This window comes from Aulostomus chinensis, chromosome 3 (assembly GCF_037954235.1).
Source record: "Aulostomus chinensis isolate RoL2024-O1b breed Wild chromosome 3, RoL_Achi_v1.0, whole genome shotgun sequence".
Taxonomy (NCBI): Eukaryota; Metazoa; Chordata; class Actinopteri; order Syngnathiformes; family Aulostomidae; genus Aulostomus; species Aulostomus chinensis.
In genome coordinates this window covers 12,177,426-12,194,266 of record NC_141322.1, presented here as the reverse complement: position 1 = coordinate 12,194,266, position 16,841 = coordinate 12,177,426, and the positions used below count along the sequence as shown (strand labels likewise).

The 16,841-nt window shown below is 44.0% G+C and overlaps 1 protein-coding gene across 4 annotated transcripts in view; it reads right to left on the bottom strand.

Annotated features, from left to right (window-relative positions):
• Positions 1-3,378: 3,378 nt before the first annotated feature.
• Positions 3,379-16,841, bottom strand: part of prickle2b (prickle homolog 2b) — an 86,292-nt gene continuing 72,829 nt past the window's right edge. The window contains exons 3-9 of one of the 4 annotated variants that reach the window (XM_086198675.1): positions 15,998-16,181; positions 10,988-11,101; positions 10,496-10,633; positions 7,977-8,180; positions 7,290-7,476; positions 5,661-6,530; positions 3,379-5,574 (exon numbers count right to left, since the gene is read on the bottom strand). In XM_086198675.1, the coding sequence (XP_086054801.1) occupies positions 4,631-5,574; positions 5,661-6,530; positions 7,290-7,476; positions 7,977-8,180; positions 10,496-10,633; positions 10,988-11,101; positions 15,998-16,181 (2,641 nt within the window). In that variant the 3' untranslated portion in view covers positions 3,379-4,630. Of the gene's footprint in view, positions 5,584-5,660; positions 6,531-7,289; positions 7,477-7,976; positions 8,181-10,495; positions 10,634-10,987; positions 11,102-15,997; positions 16,182-16,841 lie in introns of all 4 variants that reach the window. The other 3 variants (XM_086198674.1, XM_086198677.1, XM_086198676.1) reach the window with 3 other exon arrangements.

Sequence of the window (16,841 nt, the reverse complement as noted above, 5' to 3'; positions counted from 1 at the left end):
TATAATTTGCAGCCATTCTGCTGTTAAGGACCGGTAATTATGGCTTTTAGAGTCTCCCAAAACAAGTCCAACAGCTTCAACTCATGACAGCTGTGCATCTGGGCCTTCAAATACACACACACACACACACACACACACACACACACACACACACACACACACACTGTTTGTTATTCGGCTCAGCAGTGACTAATTAATACACACATTTTGACCATTATGTTTACCCATTAAAACTCAGTCTGTATTTTGAGGGAGATGCCCAAAAAATGTATAATTAGAGAAAGATGTTATTTAAATTAAACAAACAAGGTTCTTAGCATTAACTAAAAATCAAAAGTAGGTTTTCTAAGATTTCTTATTGTGACTTGGTGGTTGATGCAGAGTTCTTCTCTAGAAAGCTGTTCTCATCACAACTCAGGCGGAGCCAATCGTCGCGCAGTGTGATGTGGAAACTTGACGCCTCACCCATTCAGAGTGGACTGTTTTTAAATTGCGTTCACACTGCAAGTCTTGATGCTCAGTTCAGAGTTTTTGCTCTTATCTGGTTTTGTTGTCTTGCTGTTCACAATGACTTTTAATTGTGTATCATACCTCACTGTAGTGTGAAGTGCTCAGAAGTGACATGCATGTGCAGAGGAGCAATATGTCACACACAGCTCTTAGTATACAGAAGTAAACAGGGACTTTGAGGCCACGGATGTGAGCATTTTACAATGTAATTTCAAGTTATTGTGCTGTGGCGGCCTGGCAAATGTTAAGGCAAATAATGGGTAGGAGAAGAATGAAGAGAAGGAAATTGTTTTTTGTAATTAGGCAGTCTGTGGAGTCAACAGCGGCTCCTTCGGTGCAGAGGTGTGTCTGCCATGTTTGTTTTGTCACTCCTCACGTACCGTCTGCGCCGGTGTCGATTTAGAATGAAGTAAAAGTCGCATTGAATTCTGACACAGGTTGAACATGACTATTCAAACTGAGGTCACATTCTAAAAAAAATCGGATCTGTATCTTATTTAGACCCACAAGTGGTCCAAATCTGATTTGAGAAAATCTGATTCCATGTGGCTTGTGCTTTTCTCATTGTCATTAAAAAATGAGATCCGGGTCACATTGGTTCAGGTCACTTGGACCCACTGTGTGAGCTTAGGCCTAGAAACGGGAAACATCATGTATGCGTATATCTGTGGATTAGAAATTTTTCAATTCAGAAAGAGGATGCAGGACTTTCATGAGACAATGTAATTAAATTGCGGAAAAAAGTCAAAGATTGTTATTCACGCCCTTAGAAAAGAAGCGCTGTGTGTATTTTCACAGTCACTTGACTTACTTTCTGTTTACGCGGTACACCTCAAAGCTAATGCATGGATGGTTGTGTGTGCCCAACACACTGACTACTCTGTGCAGCTTTTAATGAACCAAAGTGCAGGAAATGTAATTGAGTAGATGATTACTGTGGGAAGAGACCGGCAGAAAAATGAGCTCGTCACAACCCCTTAATGAAATGTGACAACTTGCTGTAGTTAAGCTCAGGGGGGAAAAAAATACCGTCAGGGATCTCGTATTATTGTCTACGATTTTTTGTTTCTCGTCTAACAAGGCTCTCTCATTTAGCAGAGCTTCGGTTTAGAGATCTCTGAAGTTATTTTTGGTGTAATTATCTTCATTATAGAAGCCATTTTTCCATTAATATTATTTAGTTTTCATTGTCAAGTCAACTTTTCTACCCAAAACTAATGAAACTTGTTTTGAGGATGCAACCGCCATGGACTGCAGTAGTGGAGGCACTCACTCTTTGAGTGCCTTGCTAAGTTTGCTACTGAACTTGTGCGTTCATGTTTTAAAAGTCTCCTTAAATCCAGTTCAAACCCATCCTCAGTTTAGGTGATTATGAATGAGTCAGAATGTACAAGTCTGACATTTGTAGTATTAAGAACAATATTTTCTTTTATGAAAATAAGAAAATGTGCTGGGAACACCTATCATGGAAAACGAGCAAAAGATGCAAGAAGAAATACTTTCACTTTCACCCAGTCACACTAAGTGGATTATGTATCATGGAATGGAATCTTAAGTGGCGAATTTGAAATTTAGACCTGCTCTCTATTGGTAATAGCCTATAAGCAGGAACCAATAAAACTTCCTTCCTGACAACTCTATTGTCTCGAGACTGCAACTTCTTTGTGTCCTCAGTTGATGCTGGCTGAACCAAAACACCCGTGGAACCTATTGACTTGCAGTGAGAGCGTGACTGACAATGTGACTGTCGCACCTGCAGGAATCCATGTAAAGGTGAGTATTATCTTCCTGCCATCCGCGACCTCAGACGTGGCAACTCCCAGAAAGCATACGGCTACATGCTGTGGTGCCCCGCATTGTATGTCCTCCATTTATTTTTAATTCAACACAAGCAAACACAGACATACACTGGAGGATAAGACTTAAAGAAACGAATCAAGCTCATGTCAAGAACAATAAAAAGTCTTGTTACTGAGGACAGAGGCTGGTGTGTGTTTTGGAGACAATGGTTGCATGATACACGTCCCAAATTTCAGCTAGCGAATGATAAAGCAGGTGGAAACGCACATCTACAGACCAACGCATGAGCAGTCTGACCTCTAATGTTACTCACATGTTTGGGTTTTGGTGTTGCATCGCTGACTAAATTAGATCCTACCCCACCCCCATCCCCATGGGAGTTACCCCCGTCTCCCAGAGTAAACATGAAAACTGGAGCACACGCCTTGGAAGTTGAGGTCAAGTGAAGTAAATGCAGCAGTCATGCTCAAGCATTAGCGCTTCAACATTTCTAATCAAGAGGGGTGCTAACACAACTTGCTCCAAACATACGTGTGAGTTTGTGAGGATTATGGGGGCTGGCGCTAATCCCCTGACCACATGGACATCAGACGTAATCCAATTTACAGTATGACACTAAGATACAACCTGATATGACCTATATTTACAAAAAGAGAGGTGAGCTTTTGCATTTTCACGTTGCTTTCTCTTTTTTGTAAATTGGAAAAATACTCCATGAAGGTTCAAAAGGTTGAGACTTAGCAAGCTTGTTAATGTTTCTATGGAAGAATAATTCAAAGGTGTTACATTGCTGTCAACTCTGTGACACTTGGTTCTCAGTCATTACTTTTTTTAATTTATGGTTTTTAAAAGGTACGTAGAACCTCAACTTCTACCCTAATTCAAGCCCCAACATAGCCTTTCTATTTTACTATTATAGGGCCACTGGTAAAAAAAATGGACATCTTTTTACAACTGGCGGAGAACAACTTCTGCTTTGGATTCATGTTTCAGACCATCTGCTCATTTATTTTATACAGTCATGCATGGATACAATGACAAAACTACAAAGGAACTTCGTAGTTTGTGTGGTGCAACCCAATGGAAATCCCTATTGAAGTTACTGTTGGCGGCACGGTGGTGCAGTGGTCAGCATGGTCACCTCACAGCAAGAAGGTTCCAGGTTTGATCCCCGGCTCCAGCACAGGATCTTTCTGTGTGAGTCTCCATGTTCTCCCTGTTCCTGTGTGGGTTCTCTCTGGTACTCCAGCTTCCTCCCACAGCCCAAAGACATCAAGAGGGGACGAGGCTGATTGATACTCTAAATTGACTGTAGGTGTGACTGTGAGTGTGAATGGTTGTCTGTCTCTATGTGTTGGCCCTGTGATGGACTGGTGACCTGTCCAGGGTGAACCCCACCTCTTGTCTGAAGGCTGCTGGTATAGGCTCCACCCCCTCCCCCCGCGAACCTTAACAGGATAAGCAGTAGAACATGGATGGATGGAAGTTATTGTATTGAGCTCACTAACTACTTTCAGATTTTCTTCAACCTGTAGAACTGATTGGCAGCAGCAGTTCAATCCAGAAGCAGGTTACACTCTTATTAACCTCTACACCTCATTATCATTAATTAATCCATGAAACAGATGGAGAAGGTAGCTCTGTGTGCACCAGGCAATGTGCTATCATTCTCTTGAGACATACACCAGCTGTCCGTCAAATCACTCACTGAAATACTCCTTTATTCCAAATGCAGGATCAGGTCAGCCAAATAAAACATGCATACGTTGTCATTTTCTATCTCTACATTATACATATTTAATACATAAATGATTCTATCCATACAAAATATAAAAATATGTGAGGCCTCATTTACAACCATATTTACACTGATGTCCTTAACTTAAGTGAAATTATTAGTTCATTTATCTATGTACATACTATGAACTGAAGACAATAGTACAGTATATCCTATATCTAAATCACATTACATGAAAAAGCTAAATTGTACCAAACAGGCTCACTTTTTTTTGCTGCATGGAGATTATAATAATATAAACAAAATTGTACATCAGCGTTTGTAAAATGTTGAGACTTTTTAGAGCGGTGCGTGTTACTGTTAGCCTTAATACTCAGGAGATATTCCAAAACATTAAAATGAAGAAACGTGCAAACACTGGTGATTTTTCACTGATTACCGACTGCAGTTTATCACTGACTTTCAATTACATGATATTAAACACTTAACAACACTGAATAAATGGACTGTTGGTTTGTTTTCCTTTGTTCCAGATGGAGGATGTTAGTGTACACAAGCTGGATGACAATGTGATGTCAACCGTTAAGAAATGATGCAGTTCTTGCTTTTCCTTCGTTTGCGGGTATGCAACTGCCCGCTGCGGTTGGGACCTCCCATCCCTGTGTTGCCATACTTATGGACGAGCTCCTGGTTGCTGAGGTAGCGCAGCTGGATGGGTCTAGGTATGGGTTCTCCCAGGAAGTATCCTTCATCCTCTGATTCAGAGGATGAAGAGCAGGTGGAGCACCAGTCATCATCATAATCATCCCAGGAGTATTGGTTCAATCCCGTACGACGGCTGGCTCCAGGATTCTGAAGTGTCAGATCAGATGTGGTCCTGGGGCACTGTCTGAAGAGTTGGGGCTGGTACCTTCCACCTCCTCCAACTCCAAACTGGTCCCTGGCACTCCTCGGTGGTGGGAAACGGTCGTAATCCTCCCGGACATGCAGCTGCGGTCTTTCTTGAGGTCTCATCCTCCGCTCGGCCACTAAGTGGAGAGCATTTTCTGAACGAGAGCGACGGGATCTACGAGAGCGATGGTGGTGGTGCCGGCGCCTCTGGGGAGTCTCCTCTGGTATATCTATCCGGATACTTGCTCCCCTTCCGCCTCCTCCTGTGATGCCAACCCCACCCACCCTGCGCTCACTGATGGGTGGCAGGCGGGCGGCATTGGCGCTGCTCACCAAACTTACCCTGTCCTCTTCCTGGAAGGTGAAGCCAGGTGGTAAATGAGTCATCCCCAAACCCACACCCATACCAGTGGGCTCGCAGTACTGCAGTTGGTACTGGGAGGATCTGGGAGGATCCATTTCCATGTAGGGTTGACTGGCGGTGAGGCTGTGAAGGGACTCAGAGCTGCGAAACTGCACTGATGAGTTGAGGGTGCCCATGTTGCTTTTCTCTGACACATTCATTCCGGAGTCTTTACTCAGGTCTGGCATGGAGAAACGAGACAGGTGCTCTTGGCGCTTCCCCTCTCTATCGGCTGAATTACCTGAAAAGAAATAAGAACTTTTATTGATTGTCATCCCATTGTTGTTAAAAGAAAACATCAAGTTCCATCACACCCACCTGTGGTGTTAGACAGGGCCAGGGATTCCATGGATCCTCTCGGGGTCTGCTCCAGAGGGGTCAACTGTTCAGTTAGGTTAAGTGCATTGATGGGGTTCCTGCTTCGTGCTACCTGGGTTTCTACTGGCAGCCCTGAATCCCTCTGGAAGCCATGCAGACTGATGGAGCGCTTGTCTGAGGAAAAGCCGTTATTGTGCTGCGAGCAGTGAGACACTTCAGTGAAGCTCTTTTGGGTCCTCAGCTTGGGTGGATAGTAGTCCTCTGGACCGGGTTGTTGGAACCATGTCTCATTTAGAGAGTGGCCCTTCATGGCCGAGACAGGTGGTCTCTTCAAGCCTCCGTTTTCCTTGATCCTGTGATCCTGCTGTTGACTGTTCTGTCCAGTGCAGGGGGGGTTGTAGGAAGTCCTGACATTACACTGGCTGAGGAGCTGGAGAGGGGTGGGAGTGGCAGTCGGGTCTGACTGAGATTCATAACTGTAATCATCACCAGCTTGCTTCTGGTTCTGCCAAGCAGGCGGCTCACGAGTCAAACTAGGAGTTTGGCTAGAGAGACTCAGAAGGTCCATTTGTATAGACAGAGGGTCCACCTCCCCTGAAAATCTCTCCGTCTGCACCGCGCCACCACTCTTTCCTGCCTTGGAGCTACGTCTGGACTCTCTGGTGGAGCGAGCGCTTTGGAAGGCAGAGTCAGAGGAATCTGAGCCATTGGGTTCCTCCCCCAGACTGCAAGAACGCGAGCAGAAAATTTGACCCTGCTTGGGCAGGAAGGGGCGGCCCAGCAGGGAGCGTTTACATCGGGCGCAACAGAAGCAGCCCTCAGTGGCATGCCAGTGCTGCCCATCGTATGTCATCTGGCCTTGGTCAATGCCTGCAGGAAAGGTAACCAGTAAATGAATTCAAATGACAGAACGCATGAAAAATGCACAAAACAACATTAAAACATTAAGATGCCTGTCTTTATTAAATAGCTTGAAATTATAAAATGTACTTAATGTCTTTATTAAATATGCTGTTTCTTAATCAGTGAGAAAATGCAGTTAGAAGCAGCAATCTAACTGCACTTGAGGGAGGGAAAACTCTTTATGGAGCTTACTCAGCCATAAATAAACATCTTGCATTTTCAGTATGTTTGCAGCACCATGCAGGGAGAAAAGCTGCTATTTAGTAATGGCTGCCATCTGTTGCAAGCATGTTTTCTAATGCTTTTAATTAAAACTCTTTTATTGTGCCCAATATTCACATATTTACCCATATCCTATCCGGCAAATAATTAGAGAGGCAATTTGTTGAGAGGCATGCATCCAAAATCACACCCGGGTTGGAACACACAAACACACACACACACACAAACGCGTACACACACGCACACGCATGTAAACACACACACATACACACACACACACACACTTGCTCTCTCTCTATCTGCTTCAGTCATAACTTTGCCGCAGGTTGGTATTCATTCACAAGATACATAGGGCAGATATTCCTCACCTTAAATTCCCAAGCATGGATAACATCATTCAGTGATAAACTACTATTTGGGCTACATGCTTTCTACCCCTTTCTCGTTTGTGTTCGATATAAAATTCTTACATGAGAAAATATATCAACATATTTTGGATCATACCGATATGTTCCCCACAGGAATCACAGTACTCAGCGTAGAGGGACTCGAAGCAGGAGCAGCAGTAGGGCCGTCCCTCTTTCATGATGTAGCGCTGGCCCCCCAGCACCGTCTCACACTCAAAACAGCAGAAGTGCTTCATGTGCCAGTGACGCCCCTCTGCCTCAGTGCACTCATCCGCAAAGATGATCTAAGGAGAGAGGAACAAGAAGAGGGGATAGTTTATCACAGGTCCTCAGAGCCAAATCCTCAGTTGGTTTATTAGGATGTGCTGAATGACAACACAAAGGCTCGGGTTGCCCTCTTTCCCCCTCCTCACACAAATTAGTACTTTTAGATCACCCTCTCTGTCATGTGCTGCGGTGTTTAGAGAGTTGGCGGAAGCTAGATGATTTACCTTTAATTGTGCTGGTGTTGAAACAAAGTGCTGCCTTTCACGTGTCAACCTTGCCCCCATTTAGAGACAGAGAGTCATGTTTGGGAGATCACCATAATGAGGGCTGACCTTATTAGATGGGAAAAACCTTGTATGCGTTTAGAAGCAGAACCTGTGAGTGTCATATGACAGCGGTTTGGTGTGCATGTAGGCAAGCATATGTGCAGAAGGTGTGTTCATGATTATAAATAGCTCTACACAGTCCCTCATAACATCCGTGTTCGTGCTCGTATGTACATGTGATGGGCGTCTACCTCGTCGCAGGCGGTGCAGCGTGGCTTCAGCCTCTCAGCGTGGTGCCGGCCGCAGTAGATCTTCCCTTCCTGGTAAAAGTAGATGAGGTCCACCAGGAGCTCGCTGCACATGTTGCACACGAAGCAGGCGGGGTGCCAACACAAACCATGACCGGCCCGAGATGCAAACACAGCAATGTCCCCACCGTTTATCTGGCCACCACACTACAGAGAGACAGGGGAACATCATTTTTAGCAAACTGTAGTGGCAGATACCAATTTCTAGACCACTGTGTACTATTTCTTCATGACAATGACTAAGAAATGAAGCACCATCATCTCATCTGTCAGGAGAAATGTGCATGTAACTGGGGACCTGTCTTGGTTTTGGTCAGGAGCCCAAACTGGACCACCTGACTGTGAGGCAACAGACTGAACCACTGGGCCCCCGTGCTGCCCCTGTGATGATGAAGACTTCTTCTTCAGTTGAATCCAGAACCCAACCCTGACCTTAATCATGAATGAAGTCCTGCTACATAGGACCAGCCTTTGACCCCATTAGGACTTACAGGTCAGGATAATGTTAGTGTTCATACCAGAAAATGTATCCAATAGCTAACAAAAACCAAGTGGGTGTACACACACACACACACACACACACGCACACGCACACCAACTGGGGAAGGACCTTTAGTGTAGAGCTGGAACAAGTTATTGATTAAAGGGATCTTCTGTCTTCAATTGCTAACCGCTCCCTCAACACTGGAGCTCATTCCCCTCTAAGATCTTAACTGACTAAAAACAGGATGTACAGCTGGTTCCACTTCTGACAAAATGTGCTATTGTTATTCAATTTTGGGGGGAAAAGTGTCCACTAAATGACATAATGTCATGCAAATGTGATGTAATGGGATCATTTATACGGGAATCAGAGCGACTTAGCGCTGGGCTGGCTTGTAATAACACTTTGTTGCTCTTGAGGCCACAGTCACCCCACAGAGGAGTGCGCATCCTCCACCCAAAGCTGAAGACCACAGGTGAGTGTTGGAATGGAAATTAACTGTTTAATATGAAGCAATCACCCGTTCACATACTCTCAGGAGAAACTTAGTTTGGCTGGTGTGTGTGCTTCTTAAAGGTGAGGTCACATGTGATGAGAAAGACGGTATCCACATCTCTTAATACATTCATAGTTCAAAAGCCCCACGAAATAGTATCATTACTACCTTAATGTGATGGAATCCCTGTCAAATAGAGCTGCTGCTATGGGCCATTAGATAGCAGGATAGTGAAGGGCAGAGAAGCAGAATGACGTCTTAGTTACAGCTGGGAGTGTCGTGTGAGGTCATCACCGATGCAGTTTTCCTGCCAGTTTAAGTGCCCGTTTTTTTCTTTAACGACATCAGTATAACTGTGTGTTATACAATTTCACATTAAAACTAAAGACCACAAGGGTATCTGTAAGTGTGTGTGGCTCACACAGAGAGGACGTTGGGTGGCTGCTTTCGTACACTAGTGGGGCCAAGTGGGTGGAACGGAAATTGAGAGGGATGTATTGGAGGATAAAACATAGAGTGGGAGCAGCGTGGAGGTGTAAAGGTAGAGAAACCCAAAGATAAATGACAAGGACTGCTACAGAGATTGGGGGGGGGGGGGGGTTCAGATGGGCAAAGTACATTTAGAGGGGTGGAAGGAGGATGGAGGTACAAGGGGGAGTTACAATCAGGTTATCTAACCGGCACCAAGCCCACTGCTGCTAGGAGAAAGAGGTGAGGGGTGTGTGTGTGTGTGTGTGTGTGTGTGTGTGGTGAGGCAGTCTGCTAAGTGAAACTCTACTGGAGCACCAACACGGCAGAGTGGCTCCACGCCGCCGGCAGTGTCTGCGCTAGCGTGTTGTTAAAAGAACACTATCCATTGCACTCTGACGCCCCTTAAGGCCACTAAAAGTGTGCATGTAGACGAAACAGTAAATATTTGATGGGCAGCCTGGTGCTGCTGTGATGAATTGGTTCCAGGGGGATTTGAGGCAGTTTGAAACCACGACTTTTTTTTTTTCTTCATGATTTTGAGCGCTTCTTTTCTTTTATTGAAAAAAACAAATTATCTCAAAGTGACATCATTCCTTTACCATGATCCATATTATGGGGTATATTAATTTGAATCGTCACAATCATCACAATCATCAAAAGACTTGGAACGTTCTTGATAAGTTTTTCACCGCCCAGTCCTACGTACAGCAACTTAAGAGCAGGACTTCAATAAAAGGCCTGAGATAAGACTGACAAGGTCACTCTGATGTGTCTTCTGCCCTTTTTCTGTCAACATAAATCACATCTTCAACACAATCACAATGGTCTGAAATGTTACAGTCGATTCAGTATTCCTGTCACGAGGCCACATGACACCTTTGACCTCCTCATACTTTAAACACTTGTGACTCAGGAACCATATTTTGAAGAGGAACACTGAGTTGTTGTAACTACTTCCTGCTGTCTCGACACTACACACTGATGATGGTTTCAATATTTCTGTGAAGCTACCTGTTCGCAGATGGCCCCCGTAATCGTCACGGGAAACGGTCGAACGTTGCCGCGGCCGAGGTTTTCACGTTTCCGTTGGTTACTGAAGAGCTTCAGTTCCCGTTTCTCCTCATCGTCCAGACTGTTACAGTAGCGCACCTGAACACACAAACAAACACGTTAAGAAGTGTTACGCAGCTACAGAGGCACTAGTGGATGTTAACTCAGGCAGTGTCAGCATTTCCTTGTCACTCTCAAGACCAAATTAACCACGAATGAAGTGAAATGCAGCGTGGAGATGCTGAGGGCTGCTGATCTCGACATCTATCCTTCTACTTGACATTAAAACAATAACGGGCCGCTACAGAAACACTTCTAATTCCACTCCTGTCTGTCTCCTCCTCCTTGCTCCTCTCTTATCTCTGAAACACCCTGAAGGAGAGGAAGGAGAGGAGAAAGATGGATGGATGGACGGACGGCGCTGATGGGGGAAGGGTGAGTTTGGATGCTCACCTCATTGTCGTGGGGCGGTAGCTGATGGAGCAGCTGTTTGATGCGGTATTTCTCTCCAGGGCTGTTCACGTAGGGCACCTTGTCCTCAGGCAGGGAGCTGTAGTACTGATGAACCTGACACAGAGGCAGAGAGAGATGACGAGATGTGTCTGGAGCTTCAAGAACATGCAATCTGTCTGGTCGTCTGAAAATAGACGCCAGGAGTGCTGCTGATTAATATCAATGAATCACTCTTATTTTGAAAAGCAGAGGTTTTTATTTGATTACATGAGTGACTGAGCAAACATGCCACTTGGTGATTAAGCTACATCCTCAAGATCAATAATCCTTAAATAGAAGTACACTGTGAAAAATATAAAACTGGGAGTGACTAACACACACACACACACACACACACACACACACACACACACACACACACACACACCTAAAATCACTGATTTATGGCCCACTAGCTAAAACCTAATGGAATCACACCTCTCCATCTTGACCCATCCTCATGGGAATGTATCACTGACCTGTCAGATGTGCGCGCGCACACACACACACACATACACACACACACACACACACACATACAGACTGAGAAAGTGATTAACTCATATGTGTGAGACGGTGTGTGCATACGTTTGCAACAGCAGGATTAATGCTAATCTGGTCATTCTAACTGACTGGCGCATTCCTTACATTACAGAGGCAGACAATGAACGTCATCTCCCTATTATTTATTGCAGTCTATCCATGGCACTGTAACCAGCCGGGTGGGAGTAGGAGGCGGGACTGAGGTGTAATAGAGGTCATGCTGGGGGGCAGATCCAGAGAGCTGCAGGATTTTAAGGAGTGATTTGAGGACAAAGGTCAAATACGGGGAGAAGAGCTGAGGGGGAATTAAAGATGGAAGGAAAATGTTTAACTCCTAAAATGAGAGAATCTTCAATCTAATGAGATGACCAAATACACAACAACAGAGGGAGATCAAGTCATGCGGAGATAAAAGAGGGGATCAATAGTTGCTGACGGGGTCGAGACAATCTTAATAACCTATCTGTCTCTTGAATAGATCCACTGACTGGAGACCATCAGCTCTGCCCTTGGCAATAACACACAGTTCGTCACACTCACAAACACACCCATCAACTGGCATAATGCAGTACGCAGGGAGCAAACACTATTTTATAATATCAAAATCACATCCTTTATCAGGTCTCTTGTTTCTTGTCCTGGAGCATCACATTCTGTCTCTTTCCAAGCTGGCTGCTACGGTGGAGTCTCTTTCTGTTACCCAACACCTTCTTGCTTTTGTTGGTTTCCTCAGGTGTTGGTGAGGGATGTAAGATATGTGTCCATCAGCATGAAAGACTGGGTGGTCAAAAGCTGACGAAAGGGAGGAAAGAGCACATTGCTGCTTCGCACTTCATGATAAATTACCAAACATGCTCCAAAACACAACACGGATACATCCTGGAGGTGAAAGGCCCACAGCCCTGAGGAAAAAGATCTCAAGGCAGATGCTCACGACCGCATATATATGCACGTCATGGATGTACGACAGCAGCGAGAGCCAGGAGGAGCAGCTTGTGATAATAACTGTAATCAAAAGCAGAAACTAAAGACAGGGCAGGATTTTCAACCGGCTTTCTTTTAAAAGCTAAAGCAAACGGCAGATAAGGGAGAGGCAAGACCGATCGTTTCACACAGCTGGTTTCTATAACTGTTAATGTCTGGACAGCCAGACAAAAAGTCACCAGAAGGCATCAGTTCTATCAACCTTTCAACATTTACTCGACACATTATAGTTTGGAGTACACACTCAAACAGCGTACCATGGTTTTTATTCCCTATTCTGTCTTCATGCATCTTAGCTGAGGAGCTGCCCAGATACAGACACCTCACTTTGGTTCATTTAGCTCAGATAAAACCCAAAAGTGCATGTAATAAAATGCAGCTGCCTGTTTAATCTGCATCTATGCTTGCTAGCACAGCTCTGAAGGCAGGAAGTTGCTTTGAACTACATGCTAACGCTGACAAAGCTAATATGCCGGTGGGATACATATGAGGGACACCAGTGTGCGGTCATTTGAACTTGTTGTATGCTAACAGATGTTATTAAAGTGTCGCCAAGGCTGATGGGGATGTCAGTATCAATTTGCTAAACACCCTGTTAATCTAAGCTGCATAATACATCAATATATATATATATATATATATATATATATATATATATATATATATACACACACACACACACACACACACACACACACACACACACACACACACCCTATTGTGATACCTTTACTCATGACAAGAATTGTGATACATAATTTGCCTAAAAAAACAAAAATTCAAACTAAATTCTGAAGACTTAAAAAAAAATTACTTCAAAATGATGACATCACACTTTTCACAACCATTCAGGACTGACGCGATGATAGAACTGATTATCTGACGGGATTTTGCAAACCTTTGCTAATTTAATATATCGATATCAAAAATGGCCTCTAAATATTTTTGATATAAGTTCGATCACCCAGCCCTCAGTAGCGCCATCAAAGACGTGAACATTTTGAAATGCGTTTTCCTAATTTTTCAAGTGATTGTTGCATGCTTTCTAGAGCCACATCATATACCTCTCTGGACCCTATCATAGTGTGATCGCCCCTTGTGATCAAAAATCATATATGTGATCAGTACTTCATGTTCGTCTGTAAGTTAAGACGCTACGCAGGAGGCACATCAGTACACTGCAGCTCCTGTTATGCGATGGTAGGAAGACAAACACACACCTCTTCCAGACCACTGCTGAGTAACATTCTTGGTCTTGACAAGCTGTGACTTGGCAACGTCCAGGAGAGACGGCGAGACGGCGCACGAGTAGACAGCGACATCTCCAACATGCTCAGTAATGAAAGAAGCCTTGAAAAATGCAGATGAAGTTTCGTTTTCTTTAAATAAGGCCACAACTACGTGGATGACGGTTCTCCCTCATAATCAAATATCTGACTGAATGAATACCTCAGTCCTGGTCTGCGATCTCTGGTTACACAGCAGACACTGCTGCTGGTGGAATAAAAGACTCATACAGAGCGTCGAGTCCCCGCGGGGAAACCTAAATCAACTGTTTAGATCTATGAGATTAAATAGAACCCATCTCTACCTTATATGGAGGAAGGCTGGGTGATGAAAAGCCCCATATTAGGCAAACCTCCGGCCCTCTACCGGAGGTCCCACATCAGCATAAAACTTGTTGCAGTGACACCACATGAAACATGATCACATTGACCATAGCCGTGACAGATTTTCCATCAGTGCTGATTATTTTTATCTCTGATTTCAGAGACAAAAATAATTACAAGGCAGTCATTGTTAAGATTGTTAAGCCTTGTTGCAATGCTTCCTGGCCAGCTTCAATTATGGCCCGACTGCTCGTCAAATGGTATCGCTACTAGACGAGAACCTAATTGACTTCAGGGTTAGATGTGTGACCCTGGAGTGGGGTAGTGGTGGCGGTGGTTGTGGTGGTGGGGGGATGAAAAATAGCAGCTCTGGGTCTCGAGGTGAAAACAGAGGGATGTGCCAGCACCACACTGACCGGTTCATCACCCTCAGCTCATCAACAAAATGGAACCAGCTTCCATTAACACTTCTGTGTCCTATAAATGAGGAACCCTCCCATGCGTGCACACCCACAGTTCAATAAAAGAGGATTTTTTTTCAGGGGCCGTGTTTCTCATGTTTAGCAAACCGCCACGATGAAACTTACTGTAAACATGTTTGTGGACGGAATGAACTGGGGATTAATGTGATTTTGGAAGCCTCATAATCCTCGTTATCTACTAGCCTGCAGTGGCTTCAGTCAGGGGGACGGCTGAGCGTCATATGGTGACATACAGGTCTGATGGAAAGTATGAAAGGCTGGAGAATGTACAGCTTATTAAACATGCTGCTGGTGCATCAGAGACATGCCAGGAGGAACATGCCTCACAGGAACAGGGAGAACATGCAGACTCCACACAGAAAGATCCTGTGCTGGAGCCGGGACTCGAACCCGCAACCTTCTTGCTATGAGGTGACAGTGCAAACCACTGCACCACTGCACCGCCTTGTCTTTATACCGTGTGAGTAAAATATAATCTGTGCGCTATCTGCAATCGCTCCTTCATAATTAATCTACAAACAATGCTTCAGGACAATGCTGCCAAAATTCAGCCTGCCATACAGTAATGTTACATCTGCTCTCCAAAAGTTGAAAATTGTATCAATAATAATAACAGGTTTAATAATAAAAAATGAATTCAAAAAACCCACTCTTAATCACTCCTTTTGCTGTTGCATTTTGTGCGGCAAAAATACTCTTTAAACATGTTGGATCCCAATTTATTATTATTTTTCCCTCACTAGAGCAGGCAAATGAGTAACACTTTTCTCAAGCTGTCATGCTGAGAAAGTAATAAACAGAAAAAAGGTAATTCAAAGACACCATCGTCGTGTGTGGCCCAAAATTCACTTTCAGTTTAAGCCGTCCAAGGGAAAATGTTATGAGCAACATCCAGCAGAGATAACATCGCTTGAGTAATTTTTTCTGTTTGCATAACTTAAGAGAATCTTATAGAAATACTCAAGGCTTCAAAAAAAAAGAAAGAAAGAAAGAAAGAAAGAAAGAGAGAAAGAAAGAAAGAAAGAAAGAAAGAAAGAAAGAAAGAAAGAAAGAAAGAAAGAAAGAAAGAAAGAAAGAAAGAAAGAAAGAAAGGCTTACAGCCAAAAATACATGTGAAGTTTGGGGATGGAGGACTTATCTAATTATTCTGAACTTTTTAGAATGTGGGCACTCTTTGATTTGATCTCTCAAAGGGTAACATCAGTGACAGTTGCGCTTTCATAGCACACAAATCTCCTCTCAACCTTGAGGAGTCATTCAAAACGACAATTCTTTGCAAAAAAAAAAAAAAGAAAAGAAAATTTTGCACCCTTGTCTGTCTTTGTGTGTCTTCCAGTGAGACTGTGAAGTACCTGTTCTGGTTTGAGTCCCGGTGGTACCCAGGCGTACTCCTCTAAGGCACAGCCTGAGTCGTCGTCCGAGGTGGAGTTCCTCTGGAAGTCGTACATCAGCTTGGTGACCGTCTTCTCCATTTCTACAGGCATGGCTGTCACTGCATGCTCCTCACGACGACACTTACAGTGCACGCAGATCTTCCTAGTACACGTGAACAGAGGAATGACAGCCATCAGGACCATCCAGGGTAGTACCTCTAGATTATACTGGTCACCCAGCACAGTGAGACTGCAAATGAAGGACTGGTTATACAGCTTTCTAAATTATAGGCCAAATGTTTAAGATTTGTGGTTTCAAAACTTTTAATTTAAACTCAGTGCTTAAGAATCCACACTGGTGGATTGAAAACAAACACTGCTGAATAAATCACCGTAGAACTTTTAGGGTGATGGTGTTTCAACACAAACAGTACGTCACACAGCAGTTGGTGTCTGGACCTCTGGGGCCCGTCATAAATTACAAAAAACAAAAATAACTCATTTTTGCTTTTTAAAAGAAAACCGTCTGTAAAAAAAGAGAAGTCAAATCTATCGCCCAAACACCACAGCTGTGGACTTAGTAAAGCCCCATTGAAAGTTCTGTATAACTCTAGACTTTTACTTAAACACAAGATGGGGCCTCTACCCATTAGGGATGTGAACTTCACACAGGCCAAAGGTCAAGGCCTCCCACTGCAAGTCTCACAGTAAAAAAGTTGGTGCCATGAAAATAGTGCTCAACAACCCTCAGAGGTACCAAGAACAAGGATATAATCACAAACAGGCTATGGAAATTAGCAGAAACCAGCTCGTGACAGTGATG